This window comes from Scyliorhinus torazame, chromosome 17 (assembly GCF_047496885.1).
Source record: "Scyliorhinus torazame isolate Kashiwa2021f chromosome 17, sScyTor2.1, whole genome shotgun sequence".
In the NCBI taxonomy this organism is placed as follows: Eukaryota; Metazoa; Chordata; class Chondrichthyes; order Carcharhiniformes; family Scyliorhinidae; genus Scyliorhinus; species Scyliorhinus torazame.
This window is the reverse complement of record NC_092723.1, coordinates 146,389,815-146,407,862: the sequence shown is the minus strand read 5'-3', so window position 1 is coordinate 146,407,862 and position 18,048 is coordinate 146,389,815. Positions and strand designations below refer to the sequence as shown.

Here is an 18,048-nt window from a genome sequence, read left to right as displayed (position 1 = left end):
CCCACCCTCCCCAGCACCCTCCATCCAGCCTGACTTGCACAATTGCAGTGCCCCGTGTGTACAATATATACATTGTTCTATCTCCTGAGAGAGAAGACAAGAAGGTTAAAAACCCATACCAAATCATGGGATAAACCTGGGAAATTCGTCTTCAACCCATCTAGGTGATGGAAACTAGCCGAGGGTCATTCTGGCCCTGAATTCTCTCCTGTACCTACCCCAAGAAAGAGCTGATGACTACGCAAACCATTAACAACTCCAGTTCTTGCTTGAAGTGACTCAGCAAATAGGTGACCACTGTATGAATCTGCAGCTTGCTCCAAGGGAGATCCAATATTCTCTGAGTAATGGACCACCTCCTGACTTCAACCTAGATCTGATCTACAGCTAAAGATTTTGATTCCAAGTGATCCCTAACATGTCTAATTGAAACAAACTATAAAGTGAAATACAGTCTGTTCCTTTCAACATGTTATAAACTTTGATCAGATCATCCTAAATCGACACTCATCTAAAGTGTAAAGTCCTAGCTTTTTTAAACTATCTTGGTGACTAATATGTGCTATTTTGGGATCTAGTGGATCTATCATCCACCATGTGAGGAGACCAAAACTGGACACAGTATTGCGACGGAGACCTGACCAAGGTCTTGTACAAGGACAAAATAGTAGGCTTCTGCTTTGAATTGGAGAGGGTTCATGGTGGTTTTGGTGGTGTGTATCATATGTTCGGTGTTGTTTACAGCTTTTGCCTTTTTCTTATTCTTGCTCCGTGATGCCTGTGAAGATTGAGGTACGATAATGGTTGCTGTGAATGTCTCCATTATAAGGTCAGAATGCTTCAAATGCAATTAAAGAGGCAACACTGTCATTCAAAAGTATTTAACAAACGATGGAACCCTGAAATTAAAGCTGGAAATTCTGGAAGTACAGTTGGCCCCATCAGCATCTGCAAACACGATGGTTCATGTCTTAGGGCAAAACTCAGTCCAACAAACGATCTTCAACCAGATCTTTACCCATGGTTGACTTTAGTTGTTGCGCTAGTTAGGAAATGCAGGGTAGTGAGCTGACTGCCTGTCGATACTTGTCTGCTTATCCTTTGTATGGGCTTCCCACTTGATGCCAACAGTCGAATTGACTGAGTATCTTTTCACTTCTAAGATGCTGTCACATCTGACCTGTATCTCCTGCATTTATATGCTGGAAACTGCATGATTTCTGTAAATATATAAAATCGAAAATTGCTAGAGGTTTTCACTTCTTGTCTCAAAACAGTTCAAAAAATGCAAAAATTGCAAGCATTGTGAATATTGTTTCAAGCATCCCAAATCCCCATCAGAATCCAGTGGCCCTTGCTTGACAGTGTGTATGTGCAGCCATTGTGTCAGCTGAAAGCCCGGTCGGCCAGGTATCAGGCAATTAAACACTGAATAAAACAACCTCAAGATAGGTGAAGTTAAAGGCACTCTCATGACTGGTGGAACGCTTTTAGACAGAGTGTAGGGCACTCACAAGGAGGTAGGGAGAGCATTATTAAATAAAGTGTGGAGTTCTCTCGCGACAGGCGGCAAGTTGGTCCTGAGTATGCATGGGGCAGATCGCAAAGTGAGTGAGACAGATCACCAATCTGTTTACAGAGATGTATTTCCCTTTGGGAGTGCAGCACATCAAAATAGGTCAACTTAATTGAGTCTCTAAGTGATTTGCTGTTATTCTGTGCACGGTTAGGGTGAAGAGTCGGTGATTATTTTAAACTTTCCCTGAACAGATCCTTGAAGCCACGCCCCTCCTGGAGTCCTTCGGGAATGCCAAAACTGTTCGAAATGACAACTCCAGTAGGTTTGGGAAATACATGGAAATATTTTTGCAGGAGTAAGTATTAGTGTTTGTCTGCTCGCACAATCTAAAATTCTACCTGCCCGTTCATTTGCTGAGTCACTCAATGAGGCCCTCTAAGATTCCGTGTCACGGCTTCAAACATTGATTTTGTCTCTGTACTGATGACATTCTTTCTTTATAGTGGGGTGATATGCGGTGCCATAACCTCGCAGTATCTTCTCGAGAAGTCGAGGATTGTGTTTCAGGTGTGTGCTGTGGTCCATTTTTAGGTTTCAAATCACACTGCCACTCTCTGTATATCTCTGGTCAAGCTGTCATTTCTATTTAGTGATGTTGCATGGCATGTGTGAAGAGTAGTCGTACCTTGCACAGACCCCACGTGTACCACAAGTGTACACCAACTCCATGTCAGCAGTGATGTGTCGATAAAACAGAACCTATTTCAAATGGTCTCAACGTGCAGTAAAGTGAAAGACCTGCCTGTGATGTATATTACATTGGGAGTGTTGCCACTGACTTGGTACTCTGGCCCTTGACCAGAATCCCCATCAGAATCCAGTGGTTTTGGCTACAAAATGTACATGTGCAGCCATTGTTTCCAGGCTATGTCTTAGTATATGAGGAGAATGGATTCACTGGGGCCAATTTTAACCTAACATGTCTGGTGTGTTGCAATCAATGGAGAGTAAATTCAGGATATAAACTGTGTGGTGATCTAATCCTGTCAGCTACCCTCTGGTTGGGTTACATTAAAATTACCTCCAGTTCGTGCAATGCCAGCAGTGAATTATTTTGTACATTCTTGGCCTGTTGGCAATGGGAATGGGGATTACTCCTATTCCCAAGCAGACCATATCTTCACCGAAAGATAGTTGGCCTCTGTGTGTTTCCCCTCCTGTTCACCTATCAGATTTGAGTAAATTCCCCTATTCACTTTTCCTGTCACATAAACTTTGTTGATTGGTGAATGTGTGCTTTTCTTTTACCTAATACTAGCCAACCATCTTCCCAGTGCCTTTTGTTTCCAGCGTCCGCCTGTCTTTTTGCACAGGTTATGTATTGGCATAATTTGCCGTTGCTATTTCAACATAGCTTCATTCATTATGTTAATACAATAAAAATTAATGAGAACTTGTTAGCCAATGCAGTATAACAAGGACTCCTCCCACAAAGGAAATTGAATCCACTGATGAATTCAAATTTGTTGGGGAGCGTGAAATATTTTACCCTGGTGATGAGCTTTCTTTACATTTTTCAATATCTAGGCCAAAAATGAAAGAAATTACCACATTTTCTATGAGATGCTGGCAGGTCTCTCGAGTCAACAGAAAAATAGATTCTACCTTCAGGAGGCTGAGACATACTACTACCTGAATCAAGTAAGTTCTTTAAAAGATGCAGAGACAACCTTCTCTAATTGCTCAGTGACTAACGTGTTACCTGATGTAGGAGTAAGTTGCAACAAGAAATGCTTTATGAAACAAAGAAAATTACAGCACAGGAACAGGCCCTTCGGCCCTCCCAGTCTGCGCCGATCCAGATCCTTTATCTAAACCTGTCGCCTATTTTCCAAGGATCTACTTCCCTCTGTTCCCCGCCCGTTCATATATCTGTTTAGAAAAGAACAAAGAAAATTACAAAATGGTTCAATCCTCATCGGTGCTCAATTAGTTTTTCTTTATTTGTTCTAGCCATGTGGGCAATGCTGTCATGATCACATTTATTGTCCATCCCTGGTGGTGTGCCTTTGCCTGGAACCGTTGCAATCAGTGTGTTAGAAGTGTTTCCACAATAGCGTTTGGTAAAGAATTCCAGGATGCCATACAGTGATGATGAATGTCAAAGTAGTGATGTGTGACTTGGGGTGATGATGTTCCCAAGACATTTCTGCCCTTGTGCTTCTCGTTGGTCGAGATCATGAGTTTGCGTTGTTGGTGAAGTGACCTCGGAGTTGCTGCAGTGCTTCATGTAAATTGTAAAAATTGCATCCATGGTACACCTGCAGAGGAGCAGTTGGAGATTGAGTCCAGCAGTAGGGGAATCAAGCCAGAGAATATTTTTGCCTTGGATGTGCTGAGCGTCTTGAGTACTTTTGCAGCTATACCTATATCCGGGCAAGTACCATCCAGAACAAAGCAGCCTGCTTGATTGACAACTCAAACATTCACTCCCTCCACTGCTGGTGCACAATGGCAGCAATGTATACCATCTTCAGGGTGCACTGCAGCAACTTGCCAAGGTTCTATTGACAGCACCTGCCAAAACCCATGACCTCTGTTACCTGGACGAACAAGAGCAGCAGACATATGGGAACACCACTACATGAACGTTACACAAAAAGTTACATATTGTGATGACATGGAACTATATTGCCGTTCCTTCGCCATCAGTGAGTCAAAATCCTAGGTGTACCTACATGCACTGCAGCAGTTCAAGAAGGTGGCACACCACGAATTACTCGACGGCAACTAAGTATGGGCAAAAACTGATGGTCTTAGCCAGCAGCTCTCACATCCCCAGAATTAATATAAGAAGCCATTTTTGGCTGAGCCATGTAGGTAATAGAGGGACTTTGGAGGGGAATCAAGAAGTGAACCAGTCATTGCAAAGTGTAGACTCTGACCTGCTCTGGTGTTTGTCTGGCTGGTGGGGTTAAGATTCCGGTTAGTGATGCCCGAGATGTTAATGGTGGGAAATCCATCAATGGTGACTTAATTGAAGGTGGCGATTTCTGGCCCTTCCCTTTTCAGCAATGATCCTTCCCTGATACATTTATGGCATATTTTCTGCCACTTGCCACCAGCCCAAATCTGGATGGTCTCCAAATCCTGCTTTGACTGGAACATGCTGCTTCATTATCAGAGGAACGGTACTCCTGATCTTATGAAGGAAAGTAAATCATTGGTGCCGCAGCTGCAGATTGTTGAGTCAAGGACTGTGTTATGCTCCAATGCCAACTAATAAGAGCGAGAAAGCAAGTCTTGACTTCTTCAACTCCAATTTTATTGTGTTTTACAATCATGTCTCCTCCAATCCACAGTGCCACCTGTATCCCCTTTATATATGTGTGCAGTCTATCAAACAATAAGTGCAGTCTATTAAACAATTAAAGCTCCAATTCTAACTTAGGTACTGGGGACGTTAACTCTTTCCTAATAGACTGTGTTTTGTGAATCACTGTTAATGATGTCCTGGGTTTGATAGTTGGCTTTTCGGCTTGACAGTGGTATTAATCATAGTCAGAACATTATCCACTCAGACTCAGGTGAAAACAGAATCTTCCTGTGTGCCAGCTATGATTCCAGCTGCTGAATGATTTACCTTTGATGCTATTGACCGTACACCATTGACCTCCATTTTGCAAGATCTCCTTGTGTCATGCAGACAATTTGATGACACTATTGATGTCTTCTACTGTCTGTTTGTTGGTGATTGGATGGAGGTCGCAGGGGTATCATTTGGCCAGTTTGTTTTTAAATTTAGAGAACCCAATTTTTTTTTTATCAATTAAGGGGCAATTTAGCGTGGCCAATCCACCTAACCTGCACATCTTTGGGTTGTGGGAGTGAAACCCACGCAGACATGGGGAGAATGTGCAAACTCCACACGGACAGCGACCCAGGGCCGGGATTCGAACCCGGGTCCTCAGCACCGCAGTCCCAGTGCTATCCACAGCGCGCCCCTTTTGGCCAGTTATAATTAACCTGCCTATTGAGGATGGGAGCTCACAGTAGCACAGTGGTTAGCACTGCTGCCTCGCAATGCATTGGACGCAGATTTGACTCATGCCTTGGGTGCTTGTCTTTCTGGAGTTTACATGTTCTCCTCGTGTCTGCGTGGGTTTCCTCCAGGTGCTTTGATTTCCTCCCACAGGAGGTTAGGCGGATTGGCCATGATAAACTGCACCTTCATGTCTGAAGACGTGCCGATTAACTGGGTTTGCGGGGGACTGGGCTTAGGTAGAGTGCTCTTTCGAAGGGTCAGTGCCCAGACCTGATGGGCTGAAAGGCCCCCTTCCACACTGTAGGGATTCTATCGGTTCTATTTTATGACCTATGTGGACAATTTAACCTATTGTTGAGTAGATGCCAGAGTTGTAGCTGGACTCGAGTGCCTTGTTCCGTGGTTATGTCAAGTGCACTACAGTTAGGATATTGTCAGGTCACATAATCTTTGTTGTGTTCAGTGTACTCAGCCACCTAATATCACATACGGTGCATTTGATTGGCTGGACAGTGGTATTAATCATAGTCAGAACATTATCCACTCAGACTCAGGTGAAAACAAAATTTGTTTTTTTCAGGGTGGAAATTGTGAAATTTCTGGGAAGGATGATGGGGAGGATTTCCTCAGGCTGCTCAGCTCGATGGAGGTGCTGAGTTTTAGCCCGGATGATCAGAACAGCATATTCCGCATTCTCTCTTCAGTTCTTCATCTCGGGAATGTCTATTTTGAGAAATATGAGGTTTGAGTTTTAAACTCTTGCACGGAAGTAAAAATAGAAAATGCTGGAAACACTCAGCTGGCCAGGCAGCATTGCGGAGAGAGAAAGATACGGCTAATGTTTTAGACCAATGGCCTTTGAAAAGAGAGAAAACCTTGCACTTGTAGAGCACCTTTCATGACTACTGGATGCTTTATAGCCCGGCAGCACGGTAGCATGGTGGTTAGCACAATTGCTTCACGGCTCCACGGTCCCAGGTTCGATTCCCGGCTTGGTTTACTGTCTGTGCGGAGTCTGCACGTTCTCCCTGTGACTGCGTGGGTTTCCTCCGGGTGCTCCGGTTTCCTCCCACAGTCTAAAGATGTGCAGGTTAGGTGGATTGGCCATGCTAAATTGCCCTTAGTGTCCAAAATTGCCCTTAGTGTTGGGTGGGGTAACTGGGTTATGGGGATAGGGTGGAGGTGTGGGCTTGGGTAGGGTGCTCTTTCAAAGAGCCGGTGCAGGCTCGATGGGCCGAGTGGCCTCCTTCTGCACTGTAAATTCTATGAATCAAGTACTATTGAAGTTTAATTCCTGTTGGAATGTAGGAAATGTGGCAGTGAACCGCACAAACAGCCCTGTGATATTGACCAGTTAATCTAGTTAGGTGAATTGGTTGACAGATAACAATTTAGCCCAGACACCAAGCATAACTCCCCTTCTCTTCAAAGTAGTGGTTTAGTGAGAACACCATTGCGGTTTTGGCTGTAAATGTGAGAGGCAGTCCTGTCGGTGCAGGTCGGGGTTCCGTGAGCTTTGGCTTCATTGTATCTGACATATGTCACCCGTCACCCTCTGTTCAGGCTCCTTGGGGGCAACATACCAGGTAAATTAACCATGAGGAATGAATTACATGCTGGGATCTAATCAAAGACTTAATGTTGGCTTATAACCAGAATAATGGAGACCTAACAATAGAGGTGAGTTGCAAGCTGCAATTTAATTGAGGAGTTTAAAGGTTGATAGATAGAATAACAGATATACAGCAGTATGCCACATCTATTCTAATTAAGAAGTTTTGAAGGTTTGCACTAGAATCTAGGGGGCGATTCTCCAATATTGGGCCCAAGAGTTTGCGCCGTCGTGAACGCCGTCATGTTTCACAACGGCGCGAACAGGGCCCGGTTAAGTACGATTCTGGCCCCCACAGGGGGCCAGCATGGCTCTGGAGCGGTTCACGCCGCTCCTGCCTCCTTGGCACCGCGCCAACCCGCGCATGCGCGGGGGACTTCTTCTGCGCGCCGGCCCTGACTCAACATGGAGTCGATGTTCAGGGGCCGGCTGCACCAGGAAGTAGGCCCGGGGGGGGGGGAGAGGCCGGCCCGCTGATCGGTGCGCCCCGATCGTGGGCCAGACCCCATCGGAGGTCCCCCCTGGTGAAGAGCACCCCTTCCCCCCCCCCCCCCCACCGGCTGCCCCCGACCATTCCCACAGAGTTCCCGCCAGCAGAGACCAGAGGTGAACGGCGCCGGCGGGACTCTTGTATCGGCGCGGCCGCTTGGCCCATCCGGGCCGGAGAATCGCCGGCCCTGCCGATTCCAGCGGCCCGCGGCTTGCGCCGATTCTCAGCACCTCGGAGAACCGCCCGCCGGTGACGGGGCGGAGTGGTGCAGTTGCGCCGATTCTCCTTCCCGCCGCGGGGTTCGGAGAATCGCCCCCAATAGATCCTTGGAAGAATTAAATTGCATTTGAGAGGACTATTTTATTATTATTGGATTATTATTTTGTAATAAACTCCCAAATTCAGCTGAGAGGTTCTATTATAGTCACTGCTGATGTGACTTGTCAGTAGGAATATTGGTAAATTGTTCCCACGTGTTATACATTGTTGGACCTCATTGTTAATTTTTCAAAGAAGAAGCCTGGCAGTTAAAGATTGACTGGAATCTGTCTCATTGATATACTCACATGCTTAAATGTTACAGACTGACTCGCAGGAGATTGCCTCAGTGGTAAGTGCTCGTGAGATCCGAGTGGTGGCAGAACTGTTACAGATCTCTCCTGAGGGGCTGCAGAGGTCCATCACGTACAAAGTGACAGTAAGTTCAGTTCACTGAAGCTGCAGATGCTACAACCTCATAATTAAGCATTTAGCAGTCAGCCTCCACGTGGAAACCGTCCTACTAAGTAGAGAAGCTGAGGTTCCCAGGCAGTGTCAGATTCAAAGTACTGCATAAATATACAATACAGTGGAGCCAAACCAGATAGGAATCCATACCAGCATGAGCAGCACACTTGTTGAAATACAATTGCAAAAGATACAGAAACTGCTTTCGAATGAAAGAGCTCTGTCTGCTTAGCATTGTCCTGTGTGTTTAACATTGTCCTATGACACCCTGATCTTGGAGCAATGTAGAGTCCCCATGCTGCCCTGTTTAAATCAGCTATCACCCTCATCCGACTACTGCCTTTCACTGATAACACTCGCAGCCCACAGCATTCGAAACAACTGACCGCACCCTCCTCCTCCATTACCTCGCTGGGAGTCTGTCTACCCACATCCATACACTTCTGCAATGCAAATTGCTTATGCCCACTTAGTCCACTACCCCTGATTTCCTTGGCAGTGCCTCTCCACTTTAGTCTCCCTGATGCAAATTTTATATCAAACCAACAAAACTCTCCATTGCAGTTCTTATGATCTGCTTTAAGCAAAAATGTCACTTCCTGAATGTTTTATGTATACACTTGTTGCTGAGAATGAAGGAACTTGCATTGCAACTTTCAATACTTTGGGTGTGCAAAACTGCTTCACAGTCAATGAGATAAAGATCAGACTATCTGTTTTAGGTGTTGGTTGAGGAATCTAATGGTTCAGTGTCTCATTAACAAAAGTACAACTCGCACAGTGCAGCGCTCTGGGGTGTTCGCCGAGGTTATGTGCCCAAAGGGGGAGTAGGGCTTGAACCCACAAACTTATGACTCTTGGGGCCAAATGTTTGTCTTTGGATCGCTAAATGGTCGTCTTTGGGTCACAAAATGCGAGTCAGGCTACATCACGACCCACAAAACAGCATCCACCTGCTATTTTCATAGATTTCGGGAAGAGGTGGATTGTGGGTGCAGTTTGTGAACCGAGATTGTGCTTGGCTCGCATCTGGGGTCGGAACATGTCCGAGGCTAAATTGCTTCCTCCTATCGCCTTTGTGCAAAAAAGGGCACCAAACGATGCAATGTCAACACATCATCCTAGGGAAGGCCTGACATGCTCTTGGAGGTGACCTATAACCCTTCAATGTAAATATATATATTTGCCGAAAGAGATATTGTTGCCCTGTGTGAGCTGGCCCTGAAGTCATCCACCCTGACAAAAAGGGCTTTGGTCACCTGCTGGATGCACCTGTGTGCTGTGGACTGTGAGATCCCACAGAAATCAGTTGCGGAGCTTCGGAGAGAATCGATTGCAAAGAAACTTAGGGTCACTATCACTTTCAAGGCCCCTGAGAGAGCATGACTCTGGCTTCCCCTTGGCTAAAGGTCTTCTTTGTAAAGGTCAAAATCTCTCGAGACAGAGAGTTCCTCCTCTGACATTGTCAGTTATTTCAGGGTAACTGACCCTGTTTCTGTATAGCCACTCAGGTGGGTATTTTCTCAGCATTGTACAGCTCCTCCATTGAGTCACTTGTAGTCGTGGTGCCTCCCAGCTTTGGAGAGATGCAGGTGGTTAGCAAGCCACTTTCTGCTGCTACTGTTCCACCTGTGCCTACATGTACCAAAGCGGCCCTGATCCCATTGTGGATTGCTCCAAACCTAGATGTTAAAAGTGCTTTTCTTAATGCTCAGGAGGCATAGATTAAAGGCACCAGTCTCCTCCTTGCTGCAGGGGGGGGTGCCTTTAGGAATTGGTCCCCCCCACCCCCCCAGACATTAAACTTGCTTGCAAACTGTGTCAGTTCTTCAGAATTGCAACAAAAAGAGGAAGTAAGTTTTTGTACTTTCCTGAACATCTCTTTCTGACCTGCTGAGTTTCTCCATGACTCATCAGTGGAGTCAGAAACAGGGAGGGTTGTCAGTTAAATCATCTCTCTCCTCTATAGGGGACACCAACATGTGCAGGCTAAGCCACATGTGCAGGCTAGGTTGATTGGCTATGCTAAATTGCCCTTAGTGTCCCAAAAGGTTAGGTGGGGTTACTAGGTTGCGGGGATAGGGTGGAGATGTGGGCTTAAGTAGGGTGCTCTTTCCAAGGGCCGGTGCAGACTCGATGGGCCGAATGGCCTCCTTCTGCACTGTAAATTCTATAATTCTAACATCCGCTAGGACAGATTCATGTAGGAGACATTACCGCTCTGCAAAAACCAGCAGATAAAAATGGAACGGGTTTGGGAATGCGGAGGAAAATCAGATTTCCTCTGAAAAATAGTTCAACAATGAAATGCACCTCCAAACCCAGACAAATAAGTTAGAATATCATGACTGCAGAGCTTGAACAGCGTCTACCTCCAATCCATACCCACCTACCTACGCCCCACCAAAGGTGGGATATGCTTGTGGTATAGTGGGGCCCTACAACCCTTCCCCCAACTTGTCTAGTAACTCTTCCCAAGCCCAGCACCTCCCCAACCTATTCCACTACCCTTGCCCAAACCAACCACTCCCCCAACCCCCTACCTGTACAGAAATAAAGGTCAGGGATGCCAAGGATCTTTGTTGCCAGATTGTTTGATTGTGACATTCACTGAGGAGAGGAATGGTTATACTTGGAATGAACAAAAGATTTACATACTAACGCATTGTTCATGAGAGTGGCGTGAATTTTCCAGTCCTGCCCACAGCAGGGATCGTCGCAGGCAGGGCACAAGATTTGACAGACCAGCCAATGGCCTGTTCACCTTGGGTGGGATTTTCTAGTCCCATTGCAGGAGGGACCGGAAAATCCCTCTAGGGAGCTTACGTTGTCTTTTTTTCCCCTCAGGAAACCATGAGGGAGAAGATTTTCACTCCTCTAACCGTGGAAAGTGCAGTCGATGCCAGGTATGAATATAGTTGTTTGCTTGCTCTTCATGATGTTGATAAATAAAAAACTGTCAAATGTTGTCAAGGCAAGTTGCTTCTTGAGATGCCACGATGGTTATGAGTGAGGGAGAAATCACAACTTGTGAGGCTGCACCTCGATTGGATCAAGTAGGAAGATAATTGGAAATAAAATTGATGATATTAGGTCAATGGTGTTAAATAAAATAAATGGAGAAAATATGCCAGCTGATATTTTGTTGACTATTTTACATTCAGAGAAATACAGTGCCCTTCTGTGAATACCAGGTGTGCACTCTGTTCTTTTAGTTTGATCTGGGCACCTGCTCATTGCTTTCTCATGGGCAAAGTTTTTTTTAAATCTTGAGAGAGATTTACTTCCTACTTCCAGAGCGGTCATGGTGTTGGGGGTTTATTGGAGATGTGGATGTAATGAGCTGAAATTCCATGGACTTCCACAAGACTCTTGCTGTTATTCTGATGTGAGACAGTCTGAACTCCACAGAGAGATAGCCGGGGACTAGCCCAACCCCTGTACAATTTCAGTCCCTAGTCTACTGGAGATGTACACGATGGAAGGTATGAACTTGGGGACTATTAGACGTGTGCCAGTAGAAACTCTAGTCGCACTTCTCCAGGTTTCTGGAAGTTCCTCCAGGCTCCCACTGGTGAGCTCATGACGGGTACCTGAAAGAACGCAAAAGGAATTTCAGGGACTGGTGGACACGGGGACGGTTGGACGCAGAGACGGTCACAGGTTCAAGGCCATGGGCAATTCAAAACTGAGTATGAAAATGTTAACTTTGTGCATTGCGAGGACAGACAGGTAAGTAGAGTTGAGGCCACGATCATTCTCACCATAGGGACATACGAGCAGGAGTAGGCTATTCAGCCCAGTGAATCTACTCTTCCACTCAATATGATCAAGCTGATCATCCACTTTCCCCCACGCTATTCCCATATCCCTTTACGTCATTGGTATTTAGAAATCTGTCAATCTCTGCTTTAAACGTACTCAAGACTGAGCTTGTCTCCTCACATTGGTCTTATTGAATGGCGAAGCAGGCTCGAAGGGTTGAATGGCCTTACTCCTGCTCCTCTATGTTCTTATCAGAATGGAAGCTAATGCCCAGCAAAACGTACCAGGTTGTTCAGTGAGCTGGATTTAGTGCAGGATAGGACACATGTGGCAGTATTTTGGATGAACTGAAGTCTATAGAAGATGGGAGAGCAGTGAAAGGAGCATTAGATTAGTTGAACCTGGAAGTCACAAAAAGAGTTGTGGTGGGTTCAAAGAACAAAGAACAATACAGCACAGGAACAGGCCCTTCGGCCCTCCAAGCCTGTACCGGTCATGATACCAACCTTTGCCAAAACCCTCAGCACTTCCTTGTGTGGCTATCCCTCTACACCCATCCTATCCATGCTTTTGTCAAGATGCCTTTTGAACGCTTGTCTAACTCAAAACCCAGGACCACAAAACTTCATCAGAACAACCCAGTGAGTAGGCACATAGCCCCAAGGGTCCTGGCCTCAATAGGTCAGATTCTCCAAGGCACAGAGATCCCCAGATACCACTTCCAAGTACCGATGTGACACATGGAATGGATAAAACACTCCGAATATCCACTTGCAGAGTGACCCTCACCACACAGGGATTTGAGCACATCCGCCTCTGCGACAGTTTTGAGATTTTGTGACTCATTCCACAAAATGCAAAAAACAGGTTTGACTTTGATACTCTCCATGTAAACTTAAAAATAAACAATCACAAAAAAGGGATTGCATACAAAATTCTGACACATTTCAACTAATCCTAACACAAAATACTAACCCGACCTTTTTAAAAAATTGTTCATGGGTCATGGGCGTCGCAGGCTGTGCCAGCATTTATTACTCATCCCTAATTGCCCTTGAGGGGGCAGTTAAAAGTCAACCACATTGCTGTGGATCAGGAGTCACATTTAGGCCAGACTAGGTAAGGATGGGAGATTTCCTTCCCGAAAGGGCATTAGTGAGCCAGATGGGTTTTTACGACAATCGACAATGGTTTCATGGTCATCATTAGACTTCTAATTCCAGATTTTTATTGAATTGAGTTTTCACCATCTGTAATGGCAGGATTTGAACCTGCATCCCCAGAGCATGACTCTGGGTCTCTGGTTTACTAGTCCAGTGACAATACACTATGCCACCGCCTCCCCAACTGTCTCCCCATTTCAGCACTCAGCTGATTGGCTCCACTCCATTGTCCTTCCTGCAAATCTGCTTCCAGCCGTTGTCTCCATATAACAATTATCTTTATTGTCAATCTAAATTTTGCCTTCACAACGGAACCTGGTGTCCTTCTGTCCTGCTGCCCTGAAATGTTTGAATATATTCTGTCAGGATTATTTTCTCTGTCCTGTTACGCAGTTACAGTCAGGAAATAGCCTTTGTTATGGCAAGGACATGGAGGCAGAAATGAAGCTCAGGGGTTGAATTGCTGCTAACATTCTGAATGTTCCGATTCGGCGTGAGACCATCGTCAGGGTAGGAACTGGAATCGGTGATGCGGGAATGGACTTTGGGTGATCCAAAATGACTTTGGTCTTCACAATACTTAACTGGTGGAAACAGGGTGGCAGACGAACAACATGACAAATCCCAAGCAGTGGAGAATCGAGAGTGGTGGTAGAGAGATAGAACCGGATGCCGTCAGATGCATGTTTGTGGATAATGTCGCCAAGGACAGCTTGGCAAGAGGTTTTCCAGTTGATCCCAGATTATTGATGTAATCACTGTTGTTCTTTTCTTGCAGAGATGCTGTTGCCAAGATCCTTTACTCCCTGCTCTTCACTTGGCTCACTGACAGGATAAACAAGTTGGTTTCCCCCAAGACAGAATCCTTGTCCATAGCCATTTTAGATATTTATGGATTTGAGGTATGCTAAGTACCAATAAAAGGAGCAGTGGGGATGTGGCAAGTCCTTAATCAGTCCAGTGTGATGAAATAAAAATGTCCTTACTCCTTCAGGGTTTTATAAAAACAAAATTCTGCAACAGCCTTGACCTGTGTCAGGACGACCTGTGTCAGGATCCTTGGCCTGTGTCAGGACCCTCGGCCTGTGTCAGGACCCTCGGCCTGTGTGAGGACCCTTGGCCTGTGTCAGGACCCTCGGCCTGTGTCAGGAACCTCGGCCTGTGTGAGGACACTTGGCCTGTGCCAGGACCCTTGGCCTGTGTCAGGACCCTCGGCCTGTGTGAATGAAATTAAATGAAAATGAAAATCGCTTATTGTCACAAGCAGGCTTCAAAGGAAGTTACTATGAAAAGCCGCTAGTCGCCACATTCCGGCGCCTGTTCGGGGAGGCTGGTACGGAAATTGAACCGTGCTGCTGGCCTGCCTTGGTCTGCTTTAAAAGCCAGCGATTTAGTCCAGTGTGCTAAACCAGCCCCAGGTTATCAGGACTCTTGGCCTGTGTCAGGACCTTTGGTCTGTGTCAGGACCTTTTGCCTGTGTTAGGACCTTTTGCCTGTGCCAGGACCTTTAGCCTGTGTCAGGACCATTGGCCTGTGTCAGGACTCCTGGTCTGTGTCAAGTCCCTTGGCCTGTGTCAGGACTCTTGGCCTGTGTCAGGACTCTTGGCCTGTATCAGTACTCTTGGCCTATGTCAGGACCTTTGGCCTATGTCAGGACCTTTGGTCTGTGTCAGGACCTTTGGCCTGTGTCAGGACTCTTGGCCTGTGTCAGGACTCTTGGCCTTTGTCAGGACCCTAGGCCTGTGCCAGGACCCTTGGCCTGTGTCAGGACTCTTGGCCTGTATCAGGACTCTTGGCCTATGTCAGGACCTTTGGCCTATGTCAGGACCTTTGGTCTGTGTCAGGACTCTTGGCCTGTGTCAGGACCTTTGGCCTGTGTCAGGACTCCTGGTCTGTGTCAAGTCCCTTGGCCTGTGTCAGGACTCTTGGCCTGTGTCAGGACTCTTGGCCTGTATCAGTACTCTTGGCCTATGTCAGGACCTTTGGCCTATGTCAGGACCTTTGGTCTGTGTCAGGACCTTTGGCCTGTGTCAGGACTCTTGGCCTGTGTCAGGACTCTTGGCATGTGTCAAGACCGTTGGCCTGTGTTAGGACCCTTGACCCGTGTCAGGATTCTTTGCCTATGGCAGAACACTTGGCCTATGTCTGCGCTCTTGGCCTGTGTCAGGGCGTTTAGTCATTGCAGGACCGTGGCATTGTGGGATTTGTAAAGCAGGCCCCAGTAGCTGGAAAATCACTGTGGCCTAAATCCCCCCCCCCCCCCCCCCCCCAAAACAACCACCACCACCACCAAAGAAATTAGAGTCAAGGTGTAGCTTTTTGTATTCACATGTTAGACATGTTACAAATTAAGCTTTTGAGTCCCATATGCTACCACGCTAAATGTTTAAATTTTTAAAATAAATTATTCTAAATGTAGCTAAATCCCAGAGCCCCATTTTAACCCAATGTGGGGATCAGGCAGAGGTGTGGTTGTTAAATTACGCAGCTTGAAGCCCAAGAGACAGTAATTCCCAGTCAGTTCTCAACCCAAAATCATAGGACCAGACCTAGTCCTCAGGAAATTCTCAAGGTGTTTAGAAATCAAGAACAGTTTGTGACCCTGGCTGCTCGTCCCATTAGTTCTGCTAAAATAGTGACATAACTGGACCTTGATTTAAAAAAGAACACCATCAGTTTAAGCGGATGTCTTTACGTCCTGCGAGAAGAGAATGGGACATTTTGGATAATTTTCCCACATGATTTTAACCCTCGGCCCAGCTGTTATCTTCTGGGCAGGATTTTCTGGTCCCACAGGCATCATGATGGTCGGGACGGGAAAATGCTTAGAACTACCAAAAATCAGTTTCTCGCAGGTATAAAAATAGTTCATGATTTTCCACTTCTGACGTTAATGGCGGGTCAGGTTGCCCATGATGGCATGTTGCAAATCTCATTTTCATTTATTTGAATATGATGAATACTGATTAAAAAGCCAGCTCACTAGAATCACAGCACCCACTCCAGATCAAAAAGACACACCGGCGGCTGTTTAGGCCATGGTGATTTATTACTGGATATTATGTGATGTGCACCTGGTAGGCACCAATCCACCTAACCTGCACACCTTTGGACTGTGGGAGGAAACCGCAGTACCCGGAGGAAACCCACACAGACACTGGGAGAACATTCAAACTCCACACAGACAGTCACCTGAGCAGGAATTGAACCTGGGTTCATGCCACTGTGAAGCAGCAATGCTAACCACTGTACTGCCCAGAAAAACTCTGTGAGCCTGACGTGATTTGATCACGCAACCTTCTGATCTGGAGTCAGACACTCTACCGTTTGTGCCACAAGCCCATTCAAATTCAAGTTTTAGGAGGTTCTGAATACAACACTCCCTAAATCTCTGCAGTCCACGTTTGCTAAGCACACAATGCATACAGTCTTATATCTCTAATTCTACACTCTCCATTAATTATTTTATTTCATTTACAGGATTTGAGTGTTAACAGTTTTGAACAGCTATGCATTAATTATGCTAATGAATACCTACAATACTTCTTCAATAAGATCATCTTCAAATTGGAGCAGGTATGAGATTGAAGGTTTGTTTTAAATTTAATCTGACATTAAGATCTCTACTTTTCTTTCACTCGATATACGCATGTCAGTGAGCACCAATGAAATTCATTGACGTGAAATGTTCACCAAATTGTCCATGTTCTTTTGAGGTTCTACGCTGTCCTCCTCACAGTTTACAATACTTCCAAGTTTTGTCTCAACCGCAAACTTTGGAATTGTCCCCTGCACACCAAGATCTAGATTATTAATGTATATTAGGAAAAGCAAAGACCAACCCTGGGGAACACTGCTACCAACCTTCCTACAGCCCCCCAAATATCCATTGACAATTACTCTCTGCTTCCTACTTTGCAGCCAATTTTGTATCCACGTTGTTACGGTCCCAGGTTATGTTATAACTAGATGGGAAGACCCCAAAATAGAGCACTGGCTCAAAACACTAACTTTTAAAAAATTTAAATGGAGAAACAGAGTCACAGGACCACTCATTAGTTTTAACAACAAGGAAAAAACATTTCAAAAATATGACAAAGTTGGATTATGACACAATATGCTTTTACGCCCCATTTGCTTAAAAATTACACACTGGTTTTAGGGTTAACATGGATTACAAAGTACATCTTAATCTACAACGTTCTCATTAACACAAAGTCCCTTTTAAGCACACAAGATGACTGTGGGCAAATATACTCTCCACTCTGAACCACAATTGAATGTTTGTGGATGTCGCCTCCGAATCCCCCCAAAATGATTGTCACGTGAGTGTTTCCAAACTCACTTTAAAATTTTCTCTCATAAGTATGGTTTATCTTAGCTTTCCAAAATGGTTTGCTTTCCAAAAATCTAGACCAGATTTCCAAATGACACCTTCAAACAAAGTTTCCGCTCCACTTTTATTAGCGAATCTGGTCCAGGATTTCACACCAATCCATTTAGGATCTCTTTGTCTTGGCTGCTGTGCAAACTGCTCACAATTGCTTTAACTCTCGATTCCCAGACTGTATTAAAATAGCATCAGACGTTTGTTTTACCTTTGAAGACTGTTGTCCCACTTAAAATTTTGTTACTGCATTGTCTCTTTATCTCAGAACACTTGGTTTACTCTTGAATTCGTCTGAATAATAGTTTGGTCTCTGTTCACTTAACTCCAAACTTCTTGGA

The 18,048-nt window shown here is 45.4% G+C and overlaps 1 protein-coding gene across 1 annotated transcript in view; it reads left to right on the top strand.

Moving 5' to 3' along the window:
- Positions 1-18,048, top strand: part of myo15aa (myosin XVAa) — a 198,675-nt gene that overhangs the window by 27,199 nt on the left and 153,428 nt on the right. Inside the window, exons 6-13 of the mRNA XM_072481241.1 lie at positions 1,771-1,874; positions 2,023-2,086; positions 3,107-3,220; positions 6,145-6,306; positions 8,250-8,363; positions 11,240-11,298; positions 14,099-14,222; positions 16,801-16,896. Coding sequence (XP_072337342.1) covers positions 1,771-1,874; positions 2,023-2,086; positions 3,107-3,220; positions 6,145-6,306; positions 8,250-8,363; positions 11,240-11,298; positions 14,099-14,222; positions 16,801-16,896 — 837 coding nt within the window. The remainder of the gene's footprint in view (positions 1-1,770; positions 1,875-2,022; positions 2,087-3,106; positions 3,221-6,144; positions 6,307-8,249; positions 8,364-11,239; positions 11,299-14,098; positions 14,223-16,800; positions 16,897-18,048) is intronic.